The 27,781-nt window shown below is 54.2% G+C and overlaps 1 protein-coding gene across 4 annotated transcripts in view; it reads left to right on the plus strand.

The window, feature by feature from the left end:
* dnajb2 (DnaJ heat shock protein family (Hsp40) member B2) overlaps positions 1-27,781 on the plus strand; it is a 99,363-nt gene that overhangs the window by 43,748 nt on the left and 27,834 nt on the right. For all 4 annotated transcript variants that reach the window (XM_043694299.2, XM_043694300.2, XM_087989354.1 and 1 more), the window contains exon 7: positions 27,535-27,640. In XM_043694299.2, the coding sequence (XP_043550234.2) occupies positions 27,535-27,640 (106 nt within the window). The remainder of the gene's footprint in view (positions 1-27,534; positions 27,641-27,781) is intronic.

Raw genomic sequence — 27,781 nt, forward strand, 5'->3', positions numbered from 1 at the left:
GAATCACTGTGGGTGCTGGTGTAGTGAATCACTGTGGGTGCTGGTGTCATGAATCACTGTGAGCGCTGGTGTAGGGAATCAGTCTGGGCGCTGGTGTAGTGAATCACTGTGGGCACTGATGTAGTGAATCATTGGGCGTTGGTGTACAGAATCACTGAGGGTGCTGGTGTAGGGAATCAGTGGGCTCTGGTGTAGGGAATCACTGGGAGCTGGTGTAGGGAATCACTGTGGGCGCTGGTGTAGTGAATCATTGGGCGTTGGTGTACAGAATCACTGAGGGTGCTGGTGTAGGGAATCAGTGGGCTCTGGTGTAGGGAATCACTGGGAGCTGGTGTAGGGAATCACTGTGGGCGCTGGTGTAGGGAATCAGTGTGGGCGCTGATGTAGTGAATCATTGGGCGTTGGTGTACAGAATCACTGAGGGTGCTGGTGTAGGGAATCAGTGGGCTCTGGTGTAGGGAATCACTGGGCGCTGGTGTAGGGAATCACTGTGGGCGCTGGTGTAGTGAATCATTGGGCGTTGGTGTAGGGAATCACTGTGGGCGCTGGTGTAGTGAATCACTGTGGGCGCTGATGTAGTGAATCATTGGGCGTTGGTGTACAGAATCACTGTGGGTGCTGGTGTAGGGAATCACTGTGGGCTCTGGTGTAGGGAATCACTGGGAGCTGGTGTAGGGAATCACTGTGGGCGCTGGTGTAGGGAATCAGTGTGGGCGCTGGTGTAGGGAATCACTGGGAGCTGGTGTAGGGAATCACTGGGAGCTGGTGTAGGGAATCACTGTGGGCGCTGGCGTAGGGAATCAGTGTGGGTGCTGGTGTAGGGAATCACTGGGAGCTGGTGTAGGGAATCACTGGGAGCTGGTGTAGGGAATCACTGGGAGCTGGTGTAGGGAATCACTGTGGGTGCTGGTGTCGTGAATCACTGTGAGCGCTGGTGTAGTGAATCACTGTGGGTGCTGGTGTAGTGAATCACTGTGGGCGCTGGTGTAGTGAATCACTGTGGGTGCTGGTGTAGGGAATCACTGTGAGCGCTGGTGTAGTGAATCACTGTGGGTGCTGGTGTAGTGAATCACTGTGAGCGCTGGTGTAGTGAATCACTGTGAGCGCTGGTGTAGGGAATCACTGTGGGTGCTGGTGTCGTGAATCACTGTGAGCGCTGGTGTAGGGAATCAGTCTGGGCGCTGGTGTAGTGAATCACTGTGGGCGCTGATGTCGTGAATCACTTTGGGCGCTCGTGTAATGAATCACTGTGGGCGCTGGTTTAGGAAATCATTGGGCGTTGGTGTACAGAAGCAGTGTGGGTGCTGGTGTAGGGAATCACTGTGGGCGCTGGTGTAGGGAATCACTGTGGGCGCTGGTGTAGTGAATCACTGTGGGCGCTGGTGTAGGGTATCACTGTGGGTGCTGGTGTAGGGTATCACTGTGGGTGCTGGTGTAGGGAATCACTGGGCGCTGGTGGAGGGAATCACTGTGGGTGCTGGTGTAGGGAATCACTGGGCGCTGGTGGAGGGAATCACTGTGGGCGCTGGTGTAGGGAATCACTGGGCGCTGGTGGAGGGAATCACTGTGGGTGCTGGTGTAGGGAATCACTGTGGGCGTTGGTGTAGGGAATCACTGTGGGCGCTGTTGTAGGGAATCACTGTGGGCGCTGTTGTAGGGAATCACTGTGGGTGCTGGTGTAGTGAATCACTGTGGGCGCTGGTGTAGGGAATCACTGTGGGCGCTGGTGTAGGGAATCACTGTGAGCGCTGGTGTAGGGAATCACTGTGGGTGCTGGTGTAGGGAATCACTGTGAGCGCTGGTGTAGGGAATCACTGTGGGCGCTGGTGTAGGGAATCAGTGTGGGTGCTGGTGTAGGGAATCACTGTGGGCGCTGGTGTAGGAAATCACTGTGGGCGCTGGTGTAGGGAATCACTGTGGGCGCTGGTGTAGGGAATCACTCTGGGCGCTGGTGTAGTGAATCACTGTGAGCGCTGGTGTAGGGAATCACTGTGGGCGCTGTTGTAGGGAATCACTGTGGGTGCTGGTGTAGTGAATCACTCTGGGCGCTGGTGTAGTGAATCAGTGTGAGCGCTGGTATAGGGAATCACTGGGCACTGGTATTTGGAATCAGTGTGGGCGCTGCTGTAGGGAATGACTGCGGGCGCTGGTATAGGGAATCAGTGTGGGTGCTGGTGTAGGGAATCACTGCGGGTGCTGGTGTAGGGAATCACCGTGGGCGCTGGTGTAGGGAATCAGTGTGGGTGCTGGTGTAGGGAATCACTGCGGGTGCTGGTGTAGGGAATCACTGTGGGTGCTGGTGTAGGGAATCACTGTGGGTGCTGGTGTAGGGAATCACTGTGGGTGCTGGTGTAGGGAATCACCGTGGGCGCTGGTGTAGGGAATCAGTGTGGGTGCTGGTGTAGTGAATCACTGTGGGTGCTGGTGTAGGGAATCAGTGTGGGTGCAGGTGTAGGGAATCACTGCGAGTGCTGGTGTAGGGAATCACTGTGGGTGCTGGTGTAGGGAATCACTGTGGGTGCTGGTGTAGGGAATCACTGTGGGTGCTGGTGTAGGGAATCACTGTGGGTGCTGGTGTAGGGAATCACCGTGGGCGCTGGTGTAGGGAATCAGTGTGGGTGCTGGTGTAGTGAATCACTGTGGGTGCTGGTGTAGGGAATCAGTGTGGGTGCTGGTGTAGGGAATCACTGTGGGTGCTGGTGTAGGGAATCACTGTGGGTGCTGGTGTAGGGAATCACTGTGGGTGCTGGTGTAGGGAATCACCGTGGGCGCTGGTGTAGGGAATCAGTGTGGGTGCTGGTGTAGTGAATCACTGTGGGTGCTGGTGTAGGGAATCAGTGTGGGTGCAGGTGTAGGGAATCACTGCGAGTGCTGGTGTAGGGAATCACTGTGGGTGCTGGTGTAGGGAATCACTGTGGGTGCTGGTGTAGGGAATCACCGTGGGCGCTGGTGTAGGGAATCAGTGTGGGTGCTGGTGTAGTGAATCACTGTGGGTGCTGGTGTAGGGAATCACTGCGGGTGCTGGTGTAGGGAATCACTGTGGGTGCTGGTGTAGGGAATCACTGTGGGTGCTGGTGTAGGGAATCACCGTGGGCGCTGGTGTAGGGAATCACTGTGGGTGCTGGTGTAGGGAATCACTGCGGGTGCTGGTGTAGGGAATCACTGTGGGTGCTGGTATAGTGAATCACTGTGGGTGCTGGTGTAGGGAATCACTGTGGGTGCTGGTGTAGTGAATCACTGTGGGCGCTGGTGTAGTGAATCACTGTGGGTGCTGGTGTAGGGAATCACTGTGGGTGCTGGTGTAGGGAATCACTGTGGGTGCTGGTGTAGTGAATCACTGTGGGTGCTGGTGTAGGGAATCACTGTGGGTGCTGGTGTAGTGAATCACTGTGGGTGCTGGTGTAGTGAATCACTGTGGGTGCTGGTGTAGGGAATCACTGTGGGTGCTGGTGTAGTGAATCACTGTGGGTGCTGGTGTAGGGAATCACTGTGGGTGCTGGTGTAGGGAATCACTGTGGGTGCTGGTGTAGTGAATCACTGTGGGTGCTGGTGTAGTGAATCACTGTGGGTGCTGGTGTAGGGAATCACTGTGGGTGCTGGTGTAGGGAATCACTGTGGGTGCTGGTGTAGTGAATCACTGTGGGTGCTGGTGTAGGGAATCACTGTGGGTGCTGGTGTAGTGAATCACTGTGGGTGCTGGTGTAGGGAATCACTGTGGGTGCTGGTGTAGGGAATGACTGTGGGCGCTGGTGTAGGGAATGACTGTGGGCGCTGGTGTAGGGAATTATTGTGGTCGCTGGTGTAGGGAATCACTAGGCGCTGGTGTAGGGAATCACTGTGGGTGTTGGTGTAGTGAATCACTGTGGGCGCTGGTGTAGAGAATCACTGCGGGCGCTGGTGTAGGGAATCAGTGTGGGTGCTGGTGTAGTGAATCACTGGGCTCTGGTGTAGGGAATCACTGTTGGTGCTGGTGTAGGGAATCACTGTGGGCGTTGGTGTAGTGAATCACTGGGCTCTGGTGTAGGGAATCACTGTTGGTGCTGGTGTAGGGAATCAATGCGGGCGCTGGTATAGGGAATCAGTGTGGGTGCTGGTGTAGTGAATCACTGGGCTCTGGTGTAGGGAATCACTGTTGGTGCTGGTGTAGTGAATCACTGTGGGTGCTGGTGTAGGGAATCACTGTGGGTGTTGGTGTAGTGAATCACTGTGGGCGCTGGTATAGGGAATCAGTGTGGGTGCTGGTGTAGGAAATCACTGTGGGTGCTGGTGTAGTGAATCACTGTGGGTGCTGGTGTAGGGAATCACTGTGGGTGCTGGTGTAGGGAATGACTGTGGGCGCTGGTGTAGGGAATGACTGTGGGCGCTGGTGTAGGGAATTATTGTGGTCGCTGGTGTAGGGAATCACTAGGCGCTGGTGTAGGGAATCACTGTGGGTGTTGGTGTAGTGAATCACTGTGGGCGCTGGTGTAGAGAATCACTGCGGGCGCTGGTGTAGGGAATCAGTGTGGGTGCTGGTGTAGTGAATCACTGGGCTCTGGTGTAGTGAATCACTGTGGGTGCTGGTGTAGGGAATCAATGCGGGCGCTGGTATAGGGAATCAGTGTGGGTGCTGGTGTAGTGAATCACTGGGCTCTGGTGTAGGGAATCACTGTTGGTGCTGGTGTAGGGAATCAATGCGGGCGCTGGTATAGGGAATCAGTGTGGGTGCTGGTGTAGTGAATCACTGGGCTCTGGTGTAGGGAATCACTGTTGGTGCTGGTGTAGGGAATCAATGCGGGCGCTGGTGTAGTGAATCACTGTGGGCGCTGATGTAGTGAATCATTGGGCGTTGGTGTACAGAATCACTGTGGGTGCTGGTGTAGTGATTCCCTACACCAGCACCCAGTGATTCCCTACACCAGCACCCACAGTGATTCCCTACACCAGCGCCCACAGTGATTCCCTACACCAGCACCCACACTGCTTCTGTACACCAACGCCCAATGATTTCCTAAACCAGCGCCCACAGTGATTCATTACACGAGCGCCCAAAGTGATTCACGACATCAGCGCCCACAGTGATTCACTACACCAGCGCCCAGACTGATTCCCTACACCAGCGCTCACAGTGATTCACGACACCAGCACCCACAGTGATTCCCTACACCAGCGCTCACAGTGATTCACTACACCAGCGCTCACAGTGATTCACTACACCAGCGCCCACAGTGATTCCCTACACCAGCGCCCGCAGTGATTCACTACACCAGCGCCCACAGTGATTCCCTACACCAGCGCCCACAGAGATTCCCTACACCAGCACCCACACTGATTCCCTACACCAGCACCCACAGTGATTCCCTACACCAGCACCCACAGTGATTCCCTACACCAGCGCCCAGTGATTCCCTACACCAGCGCCCACAGTGATTCCCTACACCAGCACCCACAGTGATTCCCTACACCAGCACCCACAGTGATTCACTACACCAGCGCCCACAGTGATTCCCTACACCAGCACCCACAGTGATTCCCTACACCAGCGCCCACAGAGATTCACTACACCAGCGCCCAGTGATTCCCTACACCAGCACCCACAGTGATTCCCTACACCAGCACCCAGTGATTCCCTACACCAGCACCCACAGTGATTCCCTACACCAGCGCCCACAGTGATTCCCTACACCAGCACCCACACTGCTTCTGTACACCAACGCCCAATGATTTCCTAAACCAGCGCCCACAGTGATTCATTACACGAGCGCCCAAAGTGATTCACGACATCAGCGCCCACAGTGATTCACTACACCAGCGCCCAGACTGATTCCCTACACCAGCGCTCACAGTGATTCACGACACCAGCACCCACAGTGATTCCCTACACCAGCGCTCACAGTGATTCACTACACCAGCGCTCACAGTGATTCACTACACCAGCGCCCACAGTGATTCCCTACACCAGCGCCCGCAGTGATTCACTACACCAGCGCCCACAGTGATTCCCTACACCAGCGCCCACAGAGATTCCCTACACCAGCACCCACACTGATTCCCTACACCAGCACCCACAGTGATTCCCTACACCAGCACCCACAGTGATTCCCTACACCAGCGCCCAGTGATTCCCTACACCAGCGCCCACAGTGATTCCCTACACCAGCACCCACAGTGATTCCCTACACCAGCACCCACAGTGATTCACTACACCAGCGCCCACAGTGATTCCCTACACCAGCACCCACAGTGATTCCCTACACCAGCGCCCACAGAGATTCACTACACCAGCGCCCACAGTGATTCCCTACACCAGCGCCCACAGTGATTCCCTACACCAGCACCCACAGTGATTCACTACACCAGCGCCCACAGTGATTCCCTACACCAGCGCCCACAGAGATTCCCTACACCAGCACCCACAGTGATTCCCTACACCAGCACCCACAGTGATTCCCTACACCAGCGCCCACAGTGATTCACTACACCAGCACCCACAGTGATTCCCTACACCAGCGCCCACAGAGATTCCCTACACCAGCACCCACACTGATTCCCTACACCAGCACCCACAGTGATTCCCTACACCAGCACCCACAGTGATTCCCTACACCAGCGCCCAGTGATTCCCTACACCAGCGCCCACAGTGATTCCCTACACCAGCGCTCACAGAGATTCCCTACACCAGCGCCCAGTGATTCCCTACACCAGCGCCCACAGTGATTCCCTACACCAGCGCCCACAGTGATTCCCTACACCAGCGCCCACAGTGATTCCCTACACCAGCGCCCACAGTGATTCCCTACACTATCGCCCACAGAGATTCCCTACACCAGCGCCCACAGTGATTCCCTACACTATCGCCCACAGAGATTCCCTACACCAGCGCCCACAGTGATTCCCTACACCAGCACCCACAGTGATTCCCTACACCAGCGCCCACAGAGATTCCCTACACCAGCGCCCACAGTGATTCCCTACACCAGCACCCACAGAGATTCACTACACCAGCACCCACAGAGATTCACTACACCAGCGCCCACAGAGATTCCCTACACCAGCACCCACAGAGATTCACTACACCAGCGCCCACAGAGATTCCCTACACCAGCGCCCACAGTGATTCCCTACACCAGCACCCACAGAGATTCCCTACACCAGCGCCCACAGTGATTCCCTACACTATCGCCCACAGAGATTCCCTACACCAGCGCCCACAGTGATTCCCTACACCAGCACCCACAGTGATTCCCTACACCAGCGCCCACAGAGATTCCCTACACCAGCGCCCACAGTGATTCCCTACACCAGCACCCACAGAGATTCACTACACCAGCACCCACAGAGATTCACTACACCAGCGCCCACAGAGATTCCCTACACCAGCACCCACAGAGATTCACTACACCAGCGCCCACAGAGATTCCCTACACCAGCGCCCACAGTGATTCCCTACACCAGCACCCACAGAGATTCACTACACCAGCGCCCACAGAGCGCTGGTGTAGGGAATCAGTGTGGGTGCTGGTGTAGGGAATCACTGTGGGCGCTGGTGTAGGGAATCAGTGTGGGTGCTGGTGTAGGGAATCACTGTGGGCGCTGGTGTAGGGAATCACTGTGGGCGCTGGTGTAGGGAATCAGTGTGGGTGCTGGTGTAGGGAATCACTGTGGGCACTGGTGTAGGGAATCACTGTGGGCGCTGGTGTAGGGAATCAGTGTGGGTGCTGGTGTAGGGAATCACTGTGGGCGCTGGTGTAGGGAATCACTGTGGGCGCTGGTGTAGGGAATCAGTGTGGGCGCTGGTGTAGGGAATCACTGTGGGCGCTGGTGTAGGGAATCACTGTGGGTGCTGGTGTAGGGAATCACTGTGGGCGCTGGTGTAGGGAATCACTGTGGGTGCTGGTGTAGGGAATCACTGCGGGTGCTGGTGTAGGGAATCACTGTGGGCGCTGGTGTAGGGAATCAGTGTGGGTGCTGGTGTAGGGAATCACTGTGGGTGCTGGTGTAGGGAATCACTGTGGGCGCTGGTGTAGGGAATCACTGTGGGTGCTGGTGTAGGGAATCACTGTGGGCGCTGGTGTAGGGAATCACTGTGGGTGCTGGTGTAGAGAATCACTGCGGGCGCTGGTGTAGGGAATCACTGTGGGTGCTGGTGTAGAGAATCACTGCGGGCGCTGGTATAGGGAATCACTGTGGGCGTTGGTGTAGTGAAACACTGGGCTCTGGTGTAGTGAATCACTGTGGGCGCTGGTGTAGGGAATCAGTGTGGGCGTTGGTGTAGGGAATCACTGTGAGCGCTGGTGTAGGGAATCACTGTGAGCGCTGGTGTAGGGAATCAGTGTGGGCGTTGGTGTAGGGAATCACTGTGGGCGCTGGTGTAGGGAATCAGTGTGGGCGTTGGTGTAGGGAATCACTGTGGGTGCTGGTGTAGGGAATCAGTGTGGGCGTTGGTGTAGTGAATCACTGGGCTCTGGTGTAGGGAATCACTGTTGGTGCTGGTGTAGGGAATCAATGCGGGCGCTTGTATAGGGAATCAGTGTGGGCGTTGGTGTAGTGAATCACTGGGCTCTGGTGTAGGGAATCACTGTGGGTGCTGGTGTAGGGAATCACTGTGGGTGCTGGTGTAGGGAATCACTGTGAGCGCTGGTGTAGGGAATCAGTGTGGGTGCTGGTGTAGGGAATCACTGTGGGTGCTGGTGTAGGGAATCAGTGTGGGCGCTGGTGTAGGGAATCTCTGTGGGTGCTGGTGTAGGGAATCACTGTGGGTGCTGGTGTAGGGAATCACTCTGGGCGCTGGTGTAGTGAATCACTGTGGGTGCTGGTGTAGGGAATCACTGTGGGTGCTGGTGTAGTGAATCACTGTGGGTGCTGGTGTAGGGAATCACTGTGGGTGCTGGTGTAGGGAATCACTCTGGGCGCTGGTGTAGTGAATCACTGTGGGTGCTGGTGTAGGGAATCACTGTGGGTGCTGGTGTAGTGAATCACTGTGGGTGCTGGTGTAGGGAATCACTGTGAGCGCTGGTGTAGGGAATCACTGCGGGCGCTAGTGTAGTGAATCACTGTGGGCGCTGGTGTAGGGAATCACTGTGAGCGCTGGTGTAGGGAATCACTGCGGGCGCTAGTGTAGTGAATCACTGTGGGCGCTGGTGTAGGGAATCACTCTGGGCGCTGGTGTAGTGAATCACTGTGAGCGCTGGTGTAGGGAATCACTCTGGGCGCTGGTGTAGTGAATCACTGTGGGCGCTGGTGTAGGGAATCACTCTGGGCGCTGGTGTAGTGAATCACTGTGAGCGCTGGTGTAGGGAATCACTGTGGGCGCTGTTGTAGGGAATCACTGTGGGTGCTGGTGTAGGGAATCACTCTGGGCGCTGGTGTAGTGAATCACTGTGGGCGCTGGTGTAGGGAATCACTCTGGGCGCTGGTGTAGTGAATCACTGTGGGCGCTGGTGTAAGGAACCTCTGTGGGCGCTGGTGTAGGGAATCACTGTGAGCGCTGGTGTAGGGAATCACTGCGGGCGCTAGTGTAGTGAATCACTGTGGGCGCTGGTGTAGGGAATCACTCTGGGCGCTGGTGTAGTGAATCACTGTGAGCGCTGGTGTAGGGAATCACTGTGGGCGCTGTTGTAGGGAATCACTGTGGGTGCTGGTGTAGTGAATCACTCTGGGCGCTGGTGTAGTGAATCACTGTGAGCGCTGGTGTATGGAATCACTGTGGGCGCTGGTGTAGGAAATCACTGGGCGCTGGTGTAGGGAATCATTGGGCGTTGGTGTACGGAATCACTGTGGGTGCTGGTATAGGGAAACATTGTGGGTGCTGGTGTAGGGAATCACTGTGGGCACTGGTGTAGGGTATCACTGTGGGCGCTGGTGTAGGGAATCACTGTGGGCGCTGGTGTAGGGTATCACTGTGGGCGCTGGTGTAGTGAATCACTGTGGGCGCTGGTGTAGGGTATCACTGTGGGCGCTGGTGTAGGGAATCTCTGTGGGAGCTGGTGTAGGGAATCACTGTGGGCGCTGGTGTAGGGAATCTCTGTGGGAGCTGGTGTAGGGAATCACTGTGGGCGCTGGTGTAGGGAATCACTGTGGGCGCTGGTGTAGTGAATCACTGTGGGCGCTGGTGTAGGGTATCACTGTGGGCGCTGGTGTAGTGAATCACTGTGGGTGCTGGTGTAGGGAATCACTGTGGGCGCTGGTGTAGGGAATCACTGTGGGCGCTGGTGTAGGGAATCACTGTGGGCGCTGGTGTAGGGAATCACTGTGGGCGCTGGTGTAGGGTATCACTGTGGGCGCTGGTGTAGTGAATCACTGTGGGCGCTGGTGTAGGGAATCACTGTGGGCGCTGGTGTAGGGTATCACTGTGGGCGCTGGTGTAGGAAATCACTGTGGGTGCTGGTGCAGGGAATCACTCTGGGCGCTGGTGTAATGAATCACTGTGTGCTGGTGTAGGGAATCACTGTGGGCGCTGGTGTAGGGTATCACTGTGGGCGCTGGTGTAGTGAATCACTGTGGGCGCTGGTGTAGGGTATCACTGTGGGCGCTGGTGTAGTGAATCACTGTGGGCGCTGGTGTAGGGAATCACTGTGGGCGCTGGTGTAGGGAATCAGTGTGGGTGCTGGTGTAGGGAATCAGTGTGGGTGCTGGTGTAGGGAATCACTGTGGGCACTGGTGTAGGGTATCACTGTGGGCGCTGGTGTAGGGTATCACTGTGGGTGCTGGTGTAGGGAATCAGTGTGGGTGCTGGTGTAGGGAATCACTGGGCGCTGGTGTAGGGAATCACTCTGGGCGCTGGTGTAGGGAATCACTGGGCGCTGGTGTAGGGAATCACTGTGGGCGCTGGTGTAGGGAATCACTGTGGGTGCTGGTGTAGGGAATCACTGTGAGCGCTGGTGTAGGGAATCACTGTGGGTGCTGCTGTAGGGTATCACTGTGGGCGCTGGTGTAGGGTATCACTGTGGGCGCTGGTGTAGGGTATCACTGTGGGCGCTGGTGTAGGGAATCACTGGGCGCTGGTGTAGGGAATCACTGTGGGCGCTGGTGTAGGGTATCACTGTGGGCGCTGGTGTAGTGAATCACTGTGGGCGCTGGTGTAGGGTATCACTGTGGGCGCTGGTGTAGGGTATCACTGTGGGCGCTGGTGTAGGGTATCACTGTGGGCGCTGGTGTAGTGAATCACTGTGGGCGCTGGTGTAGGGAATCACTGTGGGCGCTGGTGTAGGGTATCACTGTGGGTGCTGGTGTAGGGAATCACTGTGGGTGCTGGTGTAGGGTATCACTGTGGGCGCTGGTGTAGGGTATCACTGTGGGCGCTGGTGTAGTGAATCACTGTGGGCGCTGGTGTAGGGAATCACTGTGGGCGCTGGTGTAGGGAATCACTGTGGGTGCTGGTGTAGGGAATCAGTGTGGGCCTGGTATAAGGAATCAGTGTGGACGCTGGTGTAGGGAATCACTGTGTGTGCTGGTGTAGGGAATCACTGTGGGCGCTGGTGTAGGGTATCACTGTGGGCGCTGGTGTAGTGAATCACTGTGGGTGCTGGTGTAGTGAATCACTGTGAGCGCTGGTGTAGGGAATCACTGTGGGCACTGGTGTAGGGTATCACTGTGGGCGCTGGTGTAGGGTATCACTGTGGGCGCTGGTGTAGGGAATCACTGTGGGCGCTGGTGTAGGGAATCACTGTGGGTGCTGGTGTAGGGAATCACTGTGGGTGCTGGTGTAGGGTATCACTGTGGGCGCTGGTGTAGGGAATCACTGTGGGCGCTGGTGTAGGGAATCAGTGTGGGTGCTGGTGTAGGGAATCACTGTGGGCGCTGGTGTAGGGTATCACTGTGGGCGCTGGTGTAGTGAATCACTGTGGGCGCTGGTGTAGTGAATCACTGTGGGCGCTGGTGTAGGGTATCACTGTGGGCGCTGGTGTAGTGAATCACTGTGGGCGCTGGTGTAGGGAATCACTGTGGGCGCTGGTGTAGTGAATCACTGTGGGCGCTGGTGTAGGGTATCACTGTGGGCGCTGGTGTAGGGAATCACTGTGGGCGCTGGTGTAGTGAATCACTGTGGGCGCTGGTGTAGGGAATCACTGTGGGCGCTGGTGTAGGGAATCACTGTGGGTGCTGGTGTAGGGAATCACTGTGGGCGCTGGTGTAGGGTATCACTGTGGGCGCTGGTGTAGGGAATCACTGTGGGCGCTGGTGTAGTGAATCACTGTGGGCGCTGGTGTAGGGAATCACTGTGGGTGCTGGTGTAGGGAATCACTGTGGGCGCTGGTGTAGTGAATCACTGTGGGCGCTGGTGTAGGGAATCACTGTGGGTGCTGGTGTAGGGAATCACTGTGGGCACTGGTGTAGGGTATCACTGTGGGCGCTGGTGTAGGGTATCACTGTGGGTGCTGGTGTAGGGAATCAGTGTGGGCGCTGGTGTCGGGAATCACTGTCGGTGCTGGTGTAGGGAATCACTGTGGGTGCTGGTGTAGGGAATCACTGTGAGCGCTGGTGTAGGGAATCACTGCGGGCGCTAGTGTAGTGAATCACTGTGGGCGCTGGTGTAGGGAATCACTGTGAGCGCTGGTGTAGGGAATCACTGCGGGCGCTAGTGTAGTGAATCACTGTGGGCGCTGGTGTAGGGAATCACTCTGGGCGCTGGTGTAGTGAATCACTGTGAGCGCTGGTGTAGGGAATCACTCTGGGCGCTGGTGTAGTGAATCACTGTGGGCGCTGGTGTAGGGAATCACTCTGGGCGCTGGTGTAGTGAATCACTGTGAGCGCTGGTGTAGGGAATCACTGTGGGCGCTGTTGTAGGGAATCACTGTGGGTGCTGGTGTAGGGAATCACTCTGGGCGCTGGTGTAGTGAATCACTGTGGGCGCTGGTGTAGGGAATCACTCTGGGCGCTGGTGTAGTGAATCACTGTGGGCGCTGGTGTAAGGAACCTCTGTGGGCGCTGGTGTAGGGAATCACTGTGAGCGCTGGTGTAGGGAATCACTGCGGGCGCTAGTGTAGTGAATCACTGTGGGCGCTGGTGTAGGGAATCACTCTGGGCGCTGGTGTAGTGAATCACTGTGAGCGCTGGTGTAGGGAATCACTGTGGGCGCTGTTGTAGGGAATCACTGTGGGTGCTGGTGTAGTGAATCACTCTGGGCGCTGGTGTAGTGAATCACTGTGAGCGCTGGTGTATGGAATCACTGTGGGCGCTGGTGTAGGAAATCACTGGGCGCTGGTGTAGGGAATCATTGGGCGTTGGTGTACGGAATCACTGTGGGTGCTGGTATAGGGAATCATTGTGGGTGCTGGTGTAGGGAATCACTGTGGGCACTGGTGTAGGGTATCACTGTGGGCGCTGGTGTAGGGAATCACTGTGGGCGCTGGTGTAGGGTATCACTGTGGGCGCTGGTGTAGTGAATCACTGTGGGCGCTGGTGTAGGGTATCACTGTGGGCGCTGGTGTAGGGAATCTCTGTGGGAGCTGGTGTAGGGAATCACTGTGGGCGCTGGTGTAGGGAATCTCTGTGGGAGCTGGTGTAGGGAATCACTGTGGGCGCTGGTGTAGGGAATCACTGTGGGCGCTGGTGTAGTGAATCACTGTGGGCGCTGGTGTAGGGTATCACTGTGGGCGCTGGTGTAGTGAATCACTGTGGGTGCTGGTGTAGGGAATCACTGTGGGCGCTGGTGTAGGGAATCACTGTGGGCGCTGGTGTAGGGAATCACTGTGGGCGCTGGTGTAGGGAATCACTGTGGGCGCTGGTGTAGGGTATCACTGTGGGCGCTGGTGTAGTGAATCACTGTGGGCGCTGGTGTAGGGAATCACTGTGGGCGCTGGTGTAGGGTATCACTGTGGGCGCTGGTGTAGGAAATCACTGTGGGTGCTGGTGTAGGGAATCACTCTGGGCGCTGGTGTAATGAATCACTGTGTGCTGGTGTAGGGAATCACTGTGGGCGCTGGTGTAGGGTATCACTGTGGGCGCTGGTGTAGTGAATCACTGTGGGCGCTGGTGTAGGGTATCACTGTGGGCGCTGGTGTAGTGAATCACTGTGGGCGCTGGTGTAGGGAATCACTGTGGGCGCTGGTGTAGGGAATCAGTGTGGGTGCTGGTGTAGGGAATCAGTGTGGGTGCTGGTGTAGGGAATCACTGTGGGCACTGGTGTAGGGTATCACTGTGGGCGCTGGTGTAGGGTATCACTGTGGGTGCTGGTGTAGGGAATCAGTGTGGGTGCTGGTGTAGGGAATCACTGGGCGCTGGTGTAGGGAATCACTCTGGGCGCTGGTGTAGGGAATCACTGGGCGCTGGTGTAGGGAATCACTGTGGGCGCTGGTGTAGGGAATCACTGTGGGTGCTGGTGTAGGGAATCACTGTGAGCGCTGGTGTAGGGAATCACTGTGGGTGCTGGTGTAGGGTATCACTGTGGGCGCTGGTGTAGGGTATCACTGTGGGCGCTGGTGTAGGGTATCACTGTGGGCGCTGGTGTAGGGAATCACTGGGCGCTGGTGTAGGGAATCACTGTGGGCGCTGGTGTAGGGTATCACTGTGGGCGCTGGTGTAGTGAATCACTGTGGGCGCTGGTGTAGGGTATCACTGTGGGCGCTGGTGTAGGGTATCACTGTGGGCGCTGGTGTAGGGTATCACTGTGGGCGCTGGTGTAGTGAATCACTGTGGGCGCTGGTGTAGGGAATCACTGTGGGCGCTGGTGTAGGGTATCACTGTGGGTGCTGGTGTAGGGAATCACTGTGGGTGCTGGTGTAGGGTATCACTGTGGGCGCTGGTGTAGGGTATCACTGTGGGCGCTGGTGTAGTGAATCACTGTGGGCGCTGGTGTAGGGAATCACTGTGGGCGCTGGTGTAGGGAATCACTGTGGGTGCTGGTGTAGGGAATCAGTGTGGGCCTGGTATAAGGAATCAGTGTGGACGCTGGTGTAGGGAATCACTGTGTGTGCTGGTGTAGGGAATCACTGTGGGCGCTGGTGTAGGGTATCACTGTGGGCGCTGGTGTAGTGAATCACTGTGGGTGCTGGTGTAGTGAATCACTGTGAGCGCTGGTGTAGGGAATCACTGTGGGCACTGGTGTAGGGTATCACTGTGGGCGCTGGTGTAGGGTATCACTGTGGGCGCTGGTGTAGGGAATCACTGTGGGCGCTGGTGTAGGGAATCACTGTGGGTGCTGGTGTAGGGAATCACTGTGGGTGCTGGTGTAGGGTATCACTGTGGGCGCTGGTGTAGGGAATCACTGTGGGCGCTGGTGTAGGGAATCAGTGTGGGTGCTGGTGTAGGGAATCACTGTGGGCGCTGGTGTAGGGTATCACTGTGGGCGCTGGTGTAGTGAATCACTGTGGGCGCTGGTGTAGTGAATCACTGTGGGCGCTGGTGTAGGGTATCACTGTGGGCGCTGGTGTAGTGAATCACTGTGGGCGCTGGTGTAGGGAATCACTGTGGGCGCTGGTGTAGTGAATCACTGTGGGCGCTGGTGTAGGGTATCACTGTGGGCGCTGGTGTAGGGAATCACTGTGGGCGCTGGTGTAGTGAATCACTGTGGGCGCTGGTGTAGGGAATCACTGTGGGCGCTGGTGTAGGGAATCACTGTGGGTGCTGGTGTAGGGAATCACTGTGGGCGCTGGTGTAGGGTATCACTGTGGGCGCTGGTGTAGGGAATCACTGTGGGCGCTGGTGTAGTGAATCACTGTGGGCGCTGGTGTAGGGAATCACTGTGGGTGCTGGTGTAGGGAATCACTGTGGGCGCTGGTGTAGTGAATCACTGTGGGCGCTGGTGTAGGGAATCACTGTGGGTGCTGGTGTAGGGAATCACTGTGGGCACTGGTGTAGGGTATCACTGTGGGCGCTGGTGTAGGGTATCACTGTGGGCGCTGGTGTAGGGAATCAGTGTGGGCGCTGGTGTCGGGAATCACTGTCGGTGCTGGTGTAGGGAATCACTGTGGGTGCTGGTGTAGGGAATCACTGGGCGCTGGTGTAGGGAATCACTGGGCGCTGGTGTAGGGAATCACTGTGGGTGCTGGTGTAGGGAATCACTGGGCGCTGGTGTAGGGAATCACTGTGGGCGCTGGTGTAGGGAATCACTGTGGGCGCTGGTGTAGGGAATCACTGTGGGTGCTGGTGTAGGGAATCACTGTGGGTGCTGGTGTAGGGAATCACTGTGGGTGCTGGTGTAGTGAATCACTGTGGGTGCTGGTGTAGGGAATCACTGTGGGTGCTGGTGTAGGGAATCACTGTGGGTGCTGGTGTAGGGAATCACTGTGGGCGCTGGTGTAGGGAATCACTGTGGGTGCTGGTGTAGGGAATCACTGTGGGTGCTGGTGTAGGGAATCACTGTGGGTGCTGGTGTAGGGAATCACTGTGGGTGCTGGTGTAGGGAATCACTGTGGGTGCTGGTGTAGGGAATCACTGTGGGTGCTGGTGTAGGGAATCACTGTGGGTGCTGGTGTAGGGTATCACTGTGGGCGCTGGTGTAGTGAATCACTGTGGGTGTTGGTATAGGGAATCACTGTGGGTGCTGGTGTAGGGAATCAGTGTGGGCGCTGGTGTAGGGTATCACTGTGGGCGCTGGTGTAGTGAATCACTGTGGGTGTTGGTGTAGGGAATCACTGTGGGTGCTGGTGTAGGGAATCAGTGTGGGCGCTGGTGTAGGGAATCACTGTGGGCGCTGGTGTAGGGAATCACTGTGGGCGCTGGTGTAGGGTATCACTGTGGGCGCTGGTGTAGGGTATCACTGTGGGCGCTGGTGTAGTGAATCACTGTGTGCTGGTGTAGGGAATCACTGTGGGCGCTGGTGTAGTGAATCACTGTGGGCGCTGGTGTAGGGAATCACTGTGGGCGCTGGTGTAGGGTATCACTGTGGGCGCTGGTGTAGGGTATCACTGTGGGCGCTGGTGTAGTGAATCACTGTGGGCGCTGGTGTAGGGAATCACTGTGGGCGCTGGTGTAGGGAATCACTGTGGGCGCTGGTGTAGTGAATCACTGTGAGCGCTGGTGTAGGGAATCACTGTGGGCGCTGGTGTAGGGAATCAGTGTGGGTGCTGGTGTAGGGAATCACTGTGGGCACTGGTGTAGGGTATCACTGTGGGCGCTGGTGTAGGGTATCACTGTGGCTGCTGGTGTAGGGAATCAGTGTGGGTGCTGGTGTAGGGAATCACTGGGCGCTGGTGTAGGGAATCACTCTGGGCGCTGGTGTAGGGAATCACTGGGCGCTGGTGTAGGGAATCACTGTGGGTGCTGGTGTAGGGAATCACTGGGCGCTGGTGTAGGGAATCACTGTGGGCGCTGGTGTAGTGAATCACTGTGGGCGCTGGTGTAGGGAATCACTGTGGGTGCTGGTGTAGTGAATCACTGTGGGTGCTGGTGTAGGGAATCACTGTGGGTGCTGGTGTAGGGAATCACTGTGGGTGCTGGTGTAGGGAATCACTGTGGGTGCTGGTGTAGTGAATCACTGTGGGCGCTGGTGTAGGGAATCACTGTGGGTGCTGGTGTAGGGAATCACTGTGGGTGCTGGTGTAGGGAATCACTGTGGGTGCTGGTGTAGGGAATCACTGTGGGTGCTGGTGTAGGGAATCACTGTGGGCGCTGGTGTAGGGAATCACTGGGCGCTGGTGTAGGGAATCACTGTGGGCGCTGGTGTAGGGAATCACTGTGGGTGCTGGTGTAGGGAATCACTGTGGGCGCTGGTGTAGGGAATCACTGGGCGCTGGTGTAGGGAATCACTGTGGGTGCTGGTGTAGGGAATCACTGTGGGCGCTGGTGTAGGGAATCACTGTGGGTGCTGGTGTAGGGAATCACTGTGGGCGCTGGTGTAGGGAATCACTGTGGGCGCTGGCGTAGGGAATCACTGTGGGCGCTGGTGTAGGGAATCACTGTGGGTGCTGGTGTAGGGAATCACTGTGGGTGCTGGTGTAGGGAATCACTGGGCGCTGGTGTAGGGAATCACTGTGGGCGCTGGCGTAGGGAATCACTGTGGGCGCTGGTGTAGGGAATCAGTGGGCGCTGGTGTAGGGAATCACTGTGGGCGTTGGTGTAGGGAATCACTGTGGGCGCTGGTGTAGGGAATCACTGTGGGCGCTGGTGTAGGGAATCACTGTGGGCGCTGGTGTAGGGAATCACTGTGGGCGCTGGTGTAGGGAATCACTGTGGGCGCTGGCGTAGGGAATCACTGTGGGCGCTGGTGTAGGGAATCAGTGGGCGCTGGTGTAGGGAATCACTGTGGGCGTTGGTGTAGGGAATCACTGTGGGCGCTGGTGTAGGGAATCACTGTGGGCGCTGGTGTAGGGAATCACTGTGGGCGCTGGTGTAGGGAATCACTGTGGGCGCTGGCGTAGGGAATCACTGTGGGCGCTGGTGTAGGGAATCAGTGGGCGCTGGTGTAGGGAATCACTGTGGGCGTTGGTGTAGGGAATCACTGTGGGCGCTGGTGTAGGGAATCACTGTGGGCGCTGGTGTAGGGAATCACTGTGGGCGCTGGTGTAGGGAATCACTGTGGGCGCTGGTGTAGGGAATCACTGTGGGCGCTGGTGTAGGGAATCACTGTGGGTGCTGGTGTAGGGAATCACTGTGGGCGCTGGTGTAGGGAATCACTGTGGGTGCTGGTGTAGGGAATCACTGTGGGTGCTGGTGTAGGGAAGGACTGTGGGCGCTGGTGTAGGGAATGACTGTGGGCGTTGGTGTAGGGAATTATTGTGGTCGCTGGTGGAGGGAATCACTAGGCGCTGGTGTAGGGAATCACTGTGGGTGTTGGTGTAGTGAATCACTGTGAGCGCTGGTGTAGGGAATCACTGGGCGCTGGTATAGGGAATCAGTGTGGGCGCTGGTGTAGGGAATCACTGTGGGTGCTGGTGTAGAGAATCACTGTGGGTGTTGGTGTAGTGAATCACTGCGGGCGCTGGTGTAGGGAATCACTGTGGGTGCTGGTGTAGAGAATCACTGTGGGTGCTGGTGTAGGGAATCACTGTGGGCACTGGTGTAGGGAATCACTGTGGGTGCTGGTGTAGGGAATCACTGTGGGCACTGGTGTAGGGAATCACTGTGGGTGTTGGTGTAGTGAATCACTGTGGGTGTTGGTGTAGTGAATCACTGTGGGCGCTGGTGTAGGGAATCACTGTGGGTGCTGGTGTAGAGAATCACTGCGGGCGCTGGTATAGGGAATCAGTGTGGGTGCTGGTGTAGGGAATCACTGTGGGCGCTGGTGTAGAGAATCACTGCGGGCGCTGGTATAGGGAATCAGTGTGGGTGCTGGTGTAGGGAATCACTGTGGGTGCTGGTGTAGAGAATCACTGCGGGCGCTGGTGTAGGGTATCACTGTGGGCGCTGGTGTAGGGTATCACTGTGGGTGCTGGTGTAGGGAATCAGTGTGGGTGCTGGTGTAGGGAATCACTGTGGGCACTGGTGTAGGGTATCACTGTGGGCGCTGGTGTAGGGTATCACTGTGGGTGCTGGTGTAGGGAATCAGTGTGGGTGCTGGTGTAGGGAATCACTGTGGGCGCTGGTGTAGGGAATCACTGTGGGCGCTGGTGTAGGGAATCACTGTGGGTGCTGGTGTAGGGAATCACTGTGGGCACTGGTGTAGGGTATCACTGTGGGCGCTGGTGTAGGGTATCACTGTGGGTGCTGGTGTAGGGAATCAGTGTGGGTGCTGGTGTAGGGAATCACTGGGCGCTGGTGTAGGGAATCACTCTGGGCGCTGGTGTAGGGAATCACTGGGCGCTGGTGTAGGGAATCACTCTGGGCGCTGGTGTAGGGAATCACTGTGGGTGCTGGTGTAGGGAATCACTGGGCGCTGGTGTAGGGAATCACTGTGGGCGCTGGTGTAGGGAATCACTGTGGGTGCTGGTGTAGGGAATCACTGTGGGCGCTGGTGTAGGGAATCACTGTGGGCGCTGGTGTAGGGAATCACTGTGGGCGCTGGTGTAGGGAATCACTGTCGGTGCTGGCGTAGGGAATCACTGTGGGCGCTGGTGTAGGGAATCACTGTCGGTGCTGGCGTAGGGAATCACTGTGGGTGCTGGTGTAGGGAATCACTGTGGGTGCTGGTGTAGGGAATCACTGGGCGCTGGTGTAGGGAATCACTGTGGGCGCTGGTGTAGGGAATCACTGTGGGTGCTGGTGTAGTGAATCACTGTGGGCGCTGGTGTAGGGAATCACTGTGGGCGCTGGTGTAGGGAATCACTGTGGGTGCTGGTGTAGGGAATCACTGTGGGTGCTGGTGTAGGGAATCACTGTGGGTGCTGGTGTAGGGAATCACTGTGGGCGCTGGTGTAGGGAATCACTGGGCGCTGGTGTAGGGAATCACTGTGGGCGCTGGTGTAGGGAATCACTGTGGGTGCTGGTGTAGGGAATCACTGTGGGCGCTGGTGTAGGGAATCACTGGGCGCTGGTGTAGGGAATCACTGTGGGCGCTGGTGTAGGGAATCACTGTGGGTGCTGGTGTAGGGAATCACTGTGGGTGCTGGTGTAGGGAATCACTGGGCGCTGGTGTAGGGAATCACTGTGGGTGCTGGTGTAGGGAATCACTGTGGGCGCTGGTGTAGGGAATCACTGTGGGTGCTGGTGTAGGGAATCACTGTGGGCGCTGGTGTAGGGAATCACTGTGGGTGCTGGTGTAGGGAATCACTGTGGGTGCTGGTGTAGGGAATCACTGTGGGCGCTGGTGTAGGGAATCACTGTGGGTGCTGGTGTAGGGAATCACTGTGGGCGCTGGTGTAGGGAATCACTGTGGGTGCTGGTGTAGGGAATCACTGTGGGCGCTGGTGTAGGGAATCACTGTGGGTGCTGGTGTAGGGAATCACTGTGGGTGCTGGTGTAGGGAATCACTGGGCGCTGGTGTAGGGAATCACTGTGGGTGCTGGTGTAGGGAATCACTGTGGGCGCTGGTGTAGGGAATCACTGTGGGTGCTGGTGTAGGGAATCACTGTGGGTGCTGGTGTAGGGAATCACTGTGGGCGCTGGTGTAGGGAATCACTGTGGGTGCTGGTGTAGGGAATCACTGTGGGTGCTGGTGTAGGGAATCACTGTGGGTGCTGGTGTAGGGAATCACTGTGGGTGCTGGTGTAGGGAATCACTGTGGGTGCTGGTGTAGGGAAGGACTGTGGGCGCTGGTGTAGGGAATGACTGTGGGCGCTGGTGTAGGGAATTATTGTGGTCGCTGGTGTAGGGAATCACTAGGCGCTGGTGTAGGGAATCACTGTGGGCGCTGGTGTAGTGAATCACTGTGGGTGCTGGTGTAGAGAATCACTGGGCGCTGGTGTAGGGAATGACTGTGGGTGCTGGTGTAGAGAATCACTGCGGGCGCTGGTATAGGGAATCACTGTGGGTGCTGGTGTAGGGAATCACTGGGCGCTGGTGTAGGGAATCACTGTGGGTGCTGGTGTAGGGAATCACTGGGCGCTGGTGTAGGGAATGACTGTGGGTGCTGGTGTAGAGAATCACTGCGGGCGCTGGTATAGGGAATCAGTGTGGGCACTGGTGTAGGGAATCACTGTGGGTGTTGGTGTAGGGAATCACTGTGGGCACTGGTGTAGGGAATCACTGTGGGTGTTGGTGTAGTGAATCACTGTGGGTGTTGGTGTAGTGAATCACTGTGGGCGCTGGTGTAGGGAATCACTGTGGGTGCTGGTGTAGTGAATCACTGCGGGCGCTGGTGTAGGGAATCACTGTGGGCACTGGTGTAGGGTATCACTGTGGGCGCTGGTATAGGGAATCACTGTGGGTGTTGGTGTAGTGAATCACTGTGGGCGCTGGTGTAGGGAATCACTGTGGGTGCTGGTGTAGTGAATCACTGCGGGCGCTGGTGTAGGGAATCACTGTGGGCACTGGTGTAGGGTATCACTGTGGGCGCTGGTATAGGGAATCAGTGTGGGTGCTGGTGTAGGGAATCACTGTGAGCGCTGGTGTAGGGAATCACTGTGGGTGCTGGTGTAGAGAATCACTGCGGGCGCTGGTATAGGGAATCAGTGTGGGTGCTGGTGTAGGGAATCACTGTGAGCGCTGGTGTAGGGAATCACTGTGAGCGCTGGTGTAGGGAATCACTGTGAGCGCTGGTGTAGGGAATCACTATGGGCGCTGGTGTCGTGTATCAGTGCGGGCGCTGGTGAAGGGAATCTGTTTCCCTGCCACTGCAGAAAATGCATAACTTGAGCCCATACCAGTCCCCTCACCTCTGTCCAAGGCCCCAAGAGATCCTTCCACATCCATCAGAAAGTCACCTGAAACTCTTCTCATGTCGGCTACTGCATCCATTTCACCCGGTATGGTCTCTTCTACGTCAGGGAGACAGGACGTCTTCTTGTGGATCGTTTCAGAGAACATCTCTGGGACACCTGCATCCACCAACCGCACCTTTCCGTGGCTGAACACTTCAATTTCCCATCCCACTCTGTCAAGGACATGCAGGTACTGGGCCTCCCCCATCGCCAAACCCTAACGACCGACACCTGGAGGAAGAATATCTCATATTCCACCTTGGGACCTTGCAACCACACGGGATAAATGTGGATTTCAACAGCTTCCTCATTTCCCCTCCTCTTACTTTATCCCAGAACCAAGCCTCCAACTTGGCACCGCCCTTTGACCCATCCATCACTGCCCCCTCTGACCTATCACTTTCTCCCTCATCTTGATTTATCTATCACTTTCCCAGCTACCTTCCCCCCAACTCCCCCCTCCCATTTATCTCCCGGCCCAGACCCACAAGCCTCATTCCTGATGAAGGGTTTATGCCCAAAACGTCAATTCTCCTGCTCCTCGGATGCTGCCTGACCTGCTGTGCTTTTCCAGCACCACACTGTCTACTCTGATGTCCATCATCTGCAGTCCTCACTTTCTCCTACGCAGTTAATAGTAGGGCCTTGGGTAGTGTTGTTGAAAAGAAAGACCTGGTGATGCGGGTACATAGCTCTTTGTAAGTTGTGTCACAGGTAGACAAGGTGGTTAAGAAGGTATTTAGCATGCTTACCATCATTGCTCAGATCACTGAGCATAGGAATTGGGACACCGTGTTGCGATTGTACAGGACTGTGGTGAAACCACGTTTGTAGTACAGTCAGTTCGGCTATAACACGGTAGATCTGTTCTTGTGCAACCCCCTGATACAAGAAAATCACGTAATAGCAGTACCATTTAAACAACTGTGGCCAGAATCATGTTAGAAACCAATACACACTTCAAAAGTTTGCATTTTAGAAACAGTGTCCCAAATTTGTCAATCACATAATAGCAAATTTGCATTAAGGAAATGCACATTATAGCAGAATGGCCTGTACAGTGTATAGTTCTGACTCCTCTACTATCTTCACCTGACGAAGAAGCAGCACTTCAAAAGCTTATGATTTCAAATAAACTTGTTAGACTATAACCTGGTGTCATGTGACTTCTGACTTTGTCCTCTACAAAAGGGAAAGGTTTCTTCCTATCAACCCAGTCTATGCATTTCATAATTTTCTACACCTCATTTACGTCTCCTCTCAACCTTTCCTGCTTTAAGGTAAATTAAAGTCTATTTAAACCACAGTCTATTTAATCTCTCTCCATAGCTTAATCACTCCAGTCCAGTCAACACCCTGATATATCTCTTCTGCACGCTCTCTAATGCAATCCCATACTTCCCATAAGTACGTGGTGACTCCCAGAGTAGTCCAGTTACAATCTAAATAAACTCTTATACGGCTCCGACATAACCAACAGCTTTGACAAAGTGTCAGTTAGAAACGTCAGCTCTTTTCTCTCCTTACAGATGCTGCCAGACTTGCTGAGATTTTCCAGAATTTTCTCTTTTGGTTTCAGATTCCAGCATCCGCAGTAACTTGCTTTTATCTGACATAACCCTACTGCTCTTCTGTTTAGTTCTACCATATGCCTTCTTAACCTGTTATACCTCACTGCACCAACATACTGGAAATCAAGCCTGCCAATCCCAGAGTCATTGTAAAAGTTAAAGACTTTATCACAGTTTTCAAAATACTCCAATTTATCTGCCTTTTAAGACCCAGTTTAACATGAAGCACAGACCGAGTTTCTGTGCTTAAAAAGAATAGCTATTTATTGCAAATAAACACATTGTAACTACAGTCAAATAACTATCAACTGTTAACATATAACTCCACTGGTTAAACCTTTAAACATCTTATGGATATTCCCCAACCTTCACATAAAGATTGACATAGGCAGATACAAAAAGTGTGGGTGTTCTGGTGGAGGGAAGAACAGGCGAGGTAGTTTAATGGTCCTTGTCCACAGGATTCACTGGGATGATCCTGTGGTTTGCTGGACTTGTGCTCCTTGATCTCCTACCTTCAGATGTTTTCCCTGGCTTGCAGGAGGCACAGAGTGATTGGTTCACAACTTGTAAAATCTTTTTTTTTGTTAAAGGCAACAGCTTAAGACGTCTAGTGAAGAAAAATAAATGCTTTTAGGCATGATGTGTTTTTTTTTAATTACAGAGAAAAGGATACAACCTCCTTTTCTGGAGGTCCAAGGCTCTTGGTTATCTTGCTTGCACCCACAAGCTGTTCACCTACCTGGGAGACAATCATGTAATTGTTGGCAGGCAGAAAGCCTTTGCCATTGATAATTGGTCACCATTCTACAGACCAATCAGCAACTTGTTGCTGGCCAACCCAGCTGGCCTACACCAATGAGACACCACTTCCAGTCGCAATAACAACCATTCACGCTCTGCCTTTTGCCTTTAAACCAATCTTGAATCCAATTTCCCTTGATCCGATGGACTCTTACCTTGACCAGTCTTACATTTGATTTATAAGCCAAACTAAAGTTCATGTAGACTACATCAACCGCACTACCGTCATCCACGTATTTAATCACCACCTCAAAAGGAAACCACTCAAACCTGTCAGACATAATCTCCCTCTGACAAAGCAATGCTGACTATCCTCGATTAATCCTTGTTCACTCCAAATGTGGGTTAATTCTATTTCTCGGTTTCTTACTACCAATAATTCCCTTACCAATAAGTGCTAAACTGACAAGCCTGTCTTTCTCTGGTTTATCCCTACTATCCTTCCTGACAAATTGCACTATATTAGCTGTCCATTGGCACCTCTCCTGTGTCCCGAGAGGATTTGAAAATTAAAGTCTGGGTTGCCTGCAATTTCCTCCTTTCCCTCCTGCAGTAGCCTGGGTCTGGGGACTTATCCAGTTTTAAGCTGCTAAAACCACTCCCTGCCTCTCACCTGGAGGAGCCGGTGATGTACTGGGGTGGACAAAGTAAAAATAGCACGACACCAGGCGATGAAGGAGCAGCGCTCCGAAATCTAGTGCTTCCAAATAAACCTGTTGGACTATAACCTGGTGTTGTGTGATTTTTTAATCTGTAATTTGATCATGGATAGTACGTCCTCTTCCCTCATTTCTATACCTATACCACTCTTCTCAATCATGAATACAGATATAATATATGTACTGAAAACCTCACCTAATGAAATCCCCTACTATTATTCTCCTGTTATTTTAACACCTGAAATTAGCCTGCATCTCTTCCTGACTATATGAGGTCTGTAGTACACTCCAACAATGTTAAAGCCCCTATTTGTTTTGACGTTCCACCCATATGACCTTAATTAAGGAGCGTTCTAAGATATCGCCCCTCCTGATTGGATTAATTGATTCCTTGATCAGCATTGTGACACCATCTCCTCTTTACAACCCTCTTTGTCTCACCTGAAGATTCGATAGCCTGGAATATTCAGCTGCTTGTCCTGCCCCTTGTCAACCATGTGTTCAGGAAGTTTTAGCCTCATCTGTTAATCAGTTCCCGCCACTCATGTGCCTTATTCACAAGACTCCTTGCATTGAGGTAAATGGCATTTAACCTTGCCAAGCGGCCTTTGTCTTACCTTGACTGTATAGGCTCTGCCTTCTAGGCGGACTTGGCTTTCCTTCTACGTTTGCGTGTGCATCACCCACTATTATATCTCAATTCCATATCCCAGCCAACCAATCTTCTATCCATGTCAGTATAGTACCCTCTAAACCATAAGCTTTTATTTTCTGTAATAACTGTTGTGGTACCTTTTCAAATGCCTTCTGGAAATCTGAGTTCTCTGGTTCCCCAACACAGGCTACCTCCTCAAAGTATTCCAGTAGATGAACCAAACATGACATTCCCTTTCACAAAACCTTGTTGACCCTGCCTCACTATCCTGAATATATCGAAGTGGCCTGCTATAATAACTTTTATAATAGTTTTTAACATTTCCCCAATAACAAATGATAAGCTAAATGGCCTGTAGCTTCCTGCTTCCTATCTCTGCCCCTTTCTGAGTAAAGGAGTTCCGTTCATTATGCTCTAATTGAAAATGGGATCCCAAAACCACGGAATTTTGGAAAATTAAAACCAATGCATTCACTGTCTCACTGACCACTTCGTTTAGGATCCTAGGATGACCCTAGGGGGCGGCATAAGACCATAAGACATAGGAGCGGAAGTAAGGCTACTCGGCCCATTGTGTCCACTCCGCCATTTAATCATGGCTGATGGGCATTTCAACTCCACTTACCAGCATTCTTCCCGTAGCCCTTAATTCCTTGTGACATCAAGAATTTATCAATCTCGGCCTTGAAGCCATTTAGCATCCCGGCCTCCACTGCACTCTGCGACAATGAATTCCACAGGCCCACCACTCTCTGACTGAAGAAATGTCTCTGCATTTCTGTTCTGAATTTACCCCCTCTAATTCTAAGGCTGTGCCCACAGGTCCTAGTCTCCTCGCCTAACGGAAACAATTTCTTAGGGTCCACACTTTCCAAGGCATGATGGCTCAGTGGTTAGCACTGCTGCCTCACAGCACCAGGGACCTGGGTTCAATTCCCGCCTGTCTGTGTGGAGTTTGCACATTCTCCCAGTGTCTGCGTGGGTTTCTCCCACAGTCCAAAGATGTGCAGGTTAGGGTGAATTGGCCATACTAAATTGCCCGTAGTGTTAGGTGGATTAGTCAGGGGGGAATGGGTCTGGGTGGGTTGCTCTTCGGGGGGGTTGGTGTGAACTTTTGGGCTGAAGGGCCACACTGTAGGGAATCTAATCTAAAAAAAGGTTTATTAGCTCACAGCTCCAACAATTTCTTCAGTACCACTTTCCCAGTGACTGTAATTTTTCTGTGTTCCTCTCTCCTTTCCATTTCCTGACTCATCACTGATTCCGTTCCTTGTATTCTCTATCCTCTGTAATGAAGACTGATGCAAAATACCTGATCAATCTACAATTTTAAGATTGAGATGAGGAGAATTTTTTTTTCTTCCCAGTATCATCAGTCTGTCGGATTCCCTGTTCGAGGAAGTGGTGGATATTGTGACATTGAATTGACTCAAAGCTGAGTTAGATAGATTTGTGATAGACAGAGGAGTCGAAGGTTATGAGGATCAGACAGAAAAACAGGGTTGAGACCACATTGGGCTTGAACTACTGAATGGTGTAGTAGGGCCAAATGACAAATGGTTCCCTCCTGCTCTTAAATTCTATATTCTTAACATAACTTAATTGTAGAGCTGTCCTTCAAATTTTTATCTGTTTGTTGTTTGACCTTCATTTCTGATGTGACCTCTAACATGTACGCTTTCCTTGCTTGCAGACTTTACATCATTTTCTGCAAATGTCGATGGAACTGAACTGGGGAGTTTCCGATCAGTGTCAACTTCAACGAAGCTCGTTAATGGAAAACGTGTCACCACCAGGAAGTGAGTAACAAGAAACGAATACAGATTGTCACAATGATGGCAAGTTGGCCGTCTTAGCTGGAGATTTGTTAGCCAGTGGCTCCGATAGGGACCTGAGTGGAGATGTATTATGGGTGAGGGGTACAGGGATGTGTTGCTTAT

The sequence above is a fragment of the Chiloscyllium plagiosum genome, unplaced genomic scaffold, assembly GCF_037043375.1.
Source record: "Chiloscyllium plagiosum isolate Xiang-an unplaced genomic scaffold, Cpla_swu_hap1 HiC_scaffold_7, whole genome shotgun sequence".
Classification (NCBI taxonomy): Eukaryota; Metazoa; Chordata; class Chondrichthyes; order Orectolobiformes; family Hemiscylliidae; genus Chiloscyllium; species Chiloscyllium plagiosum.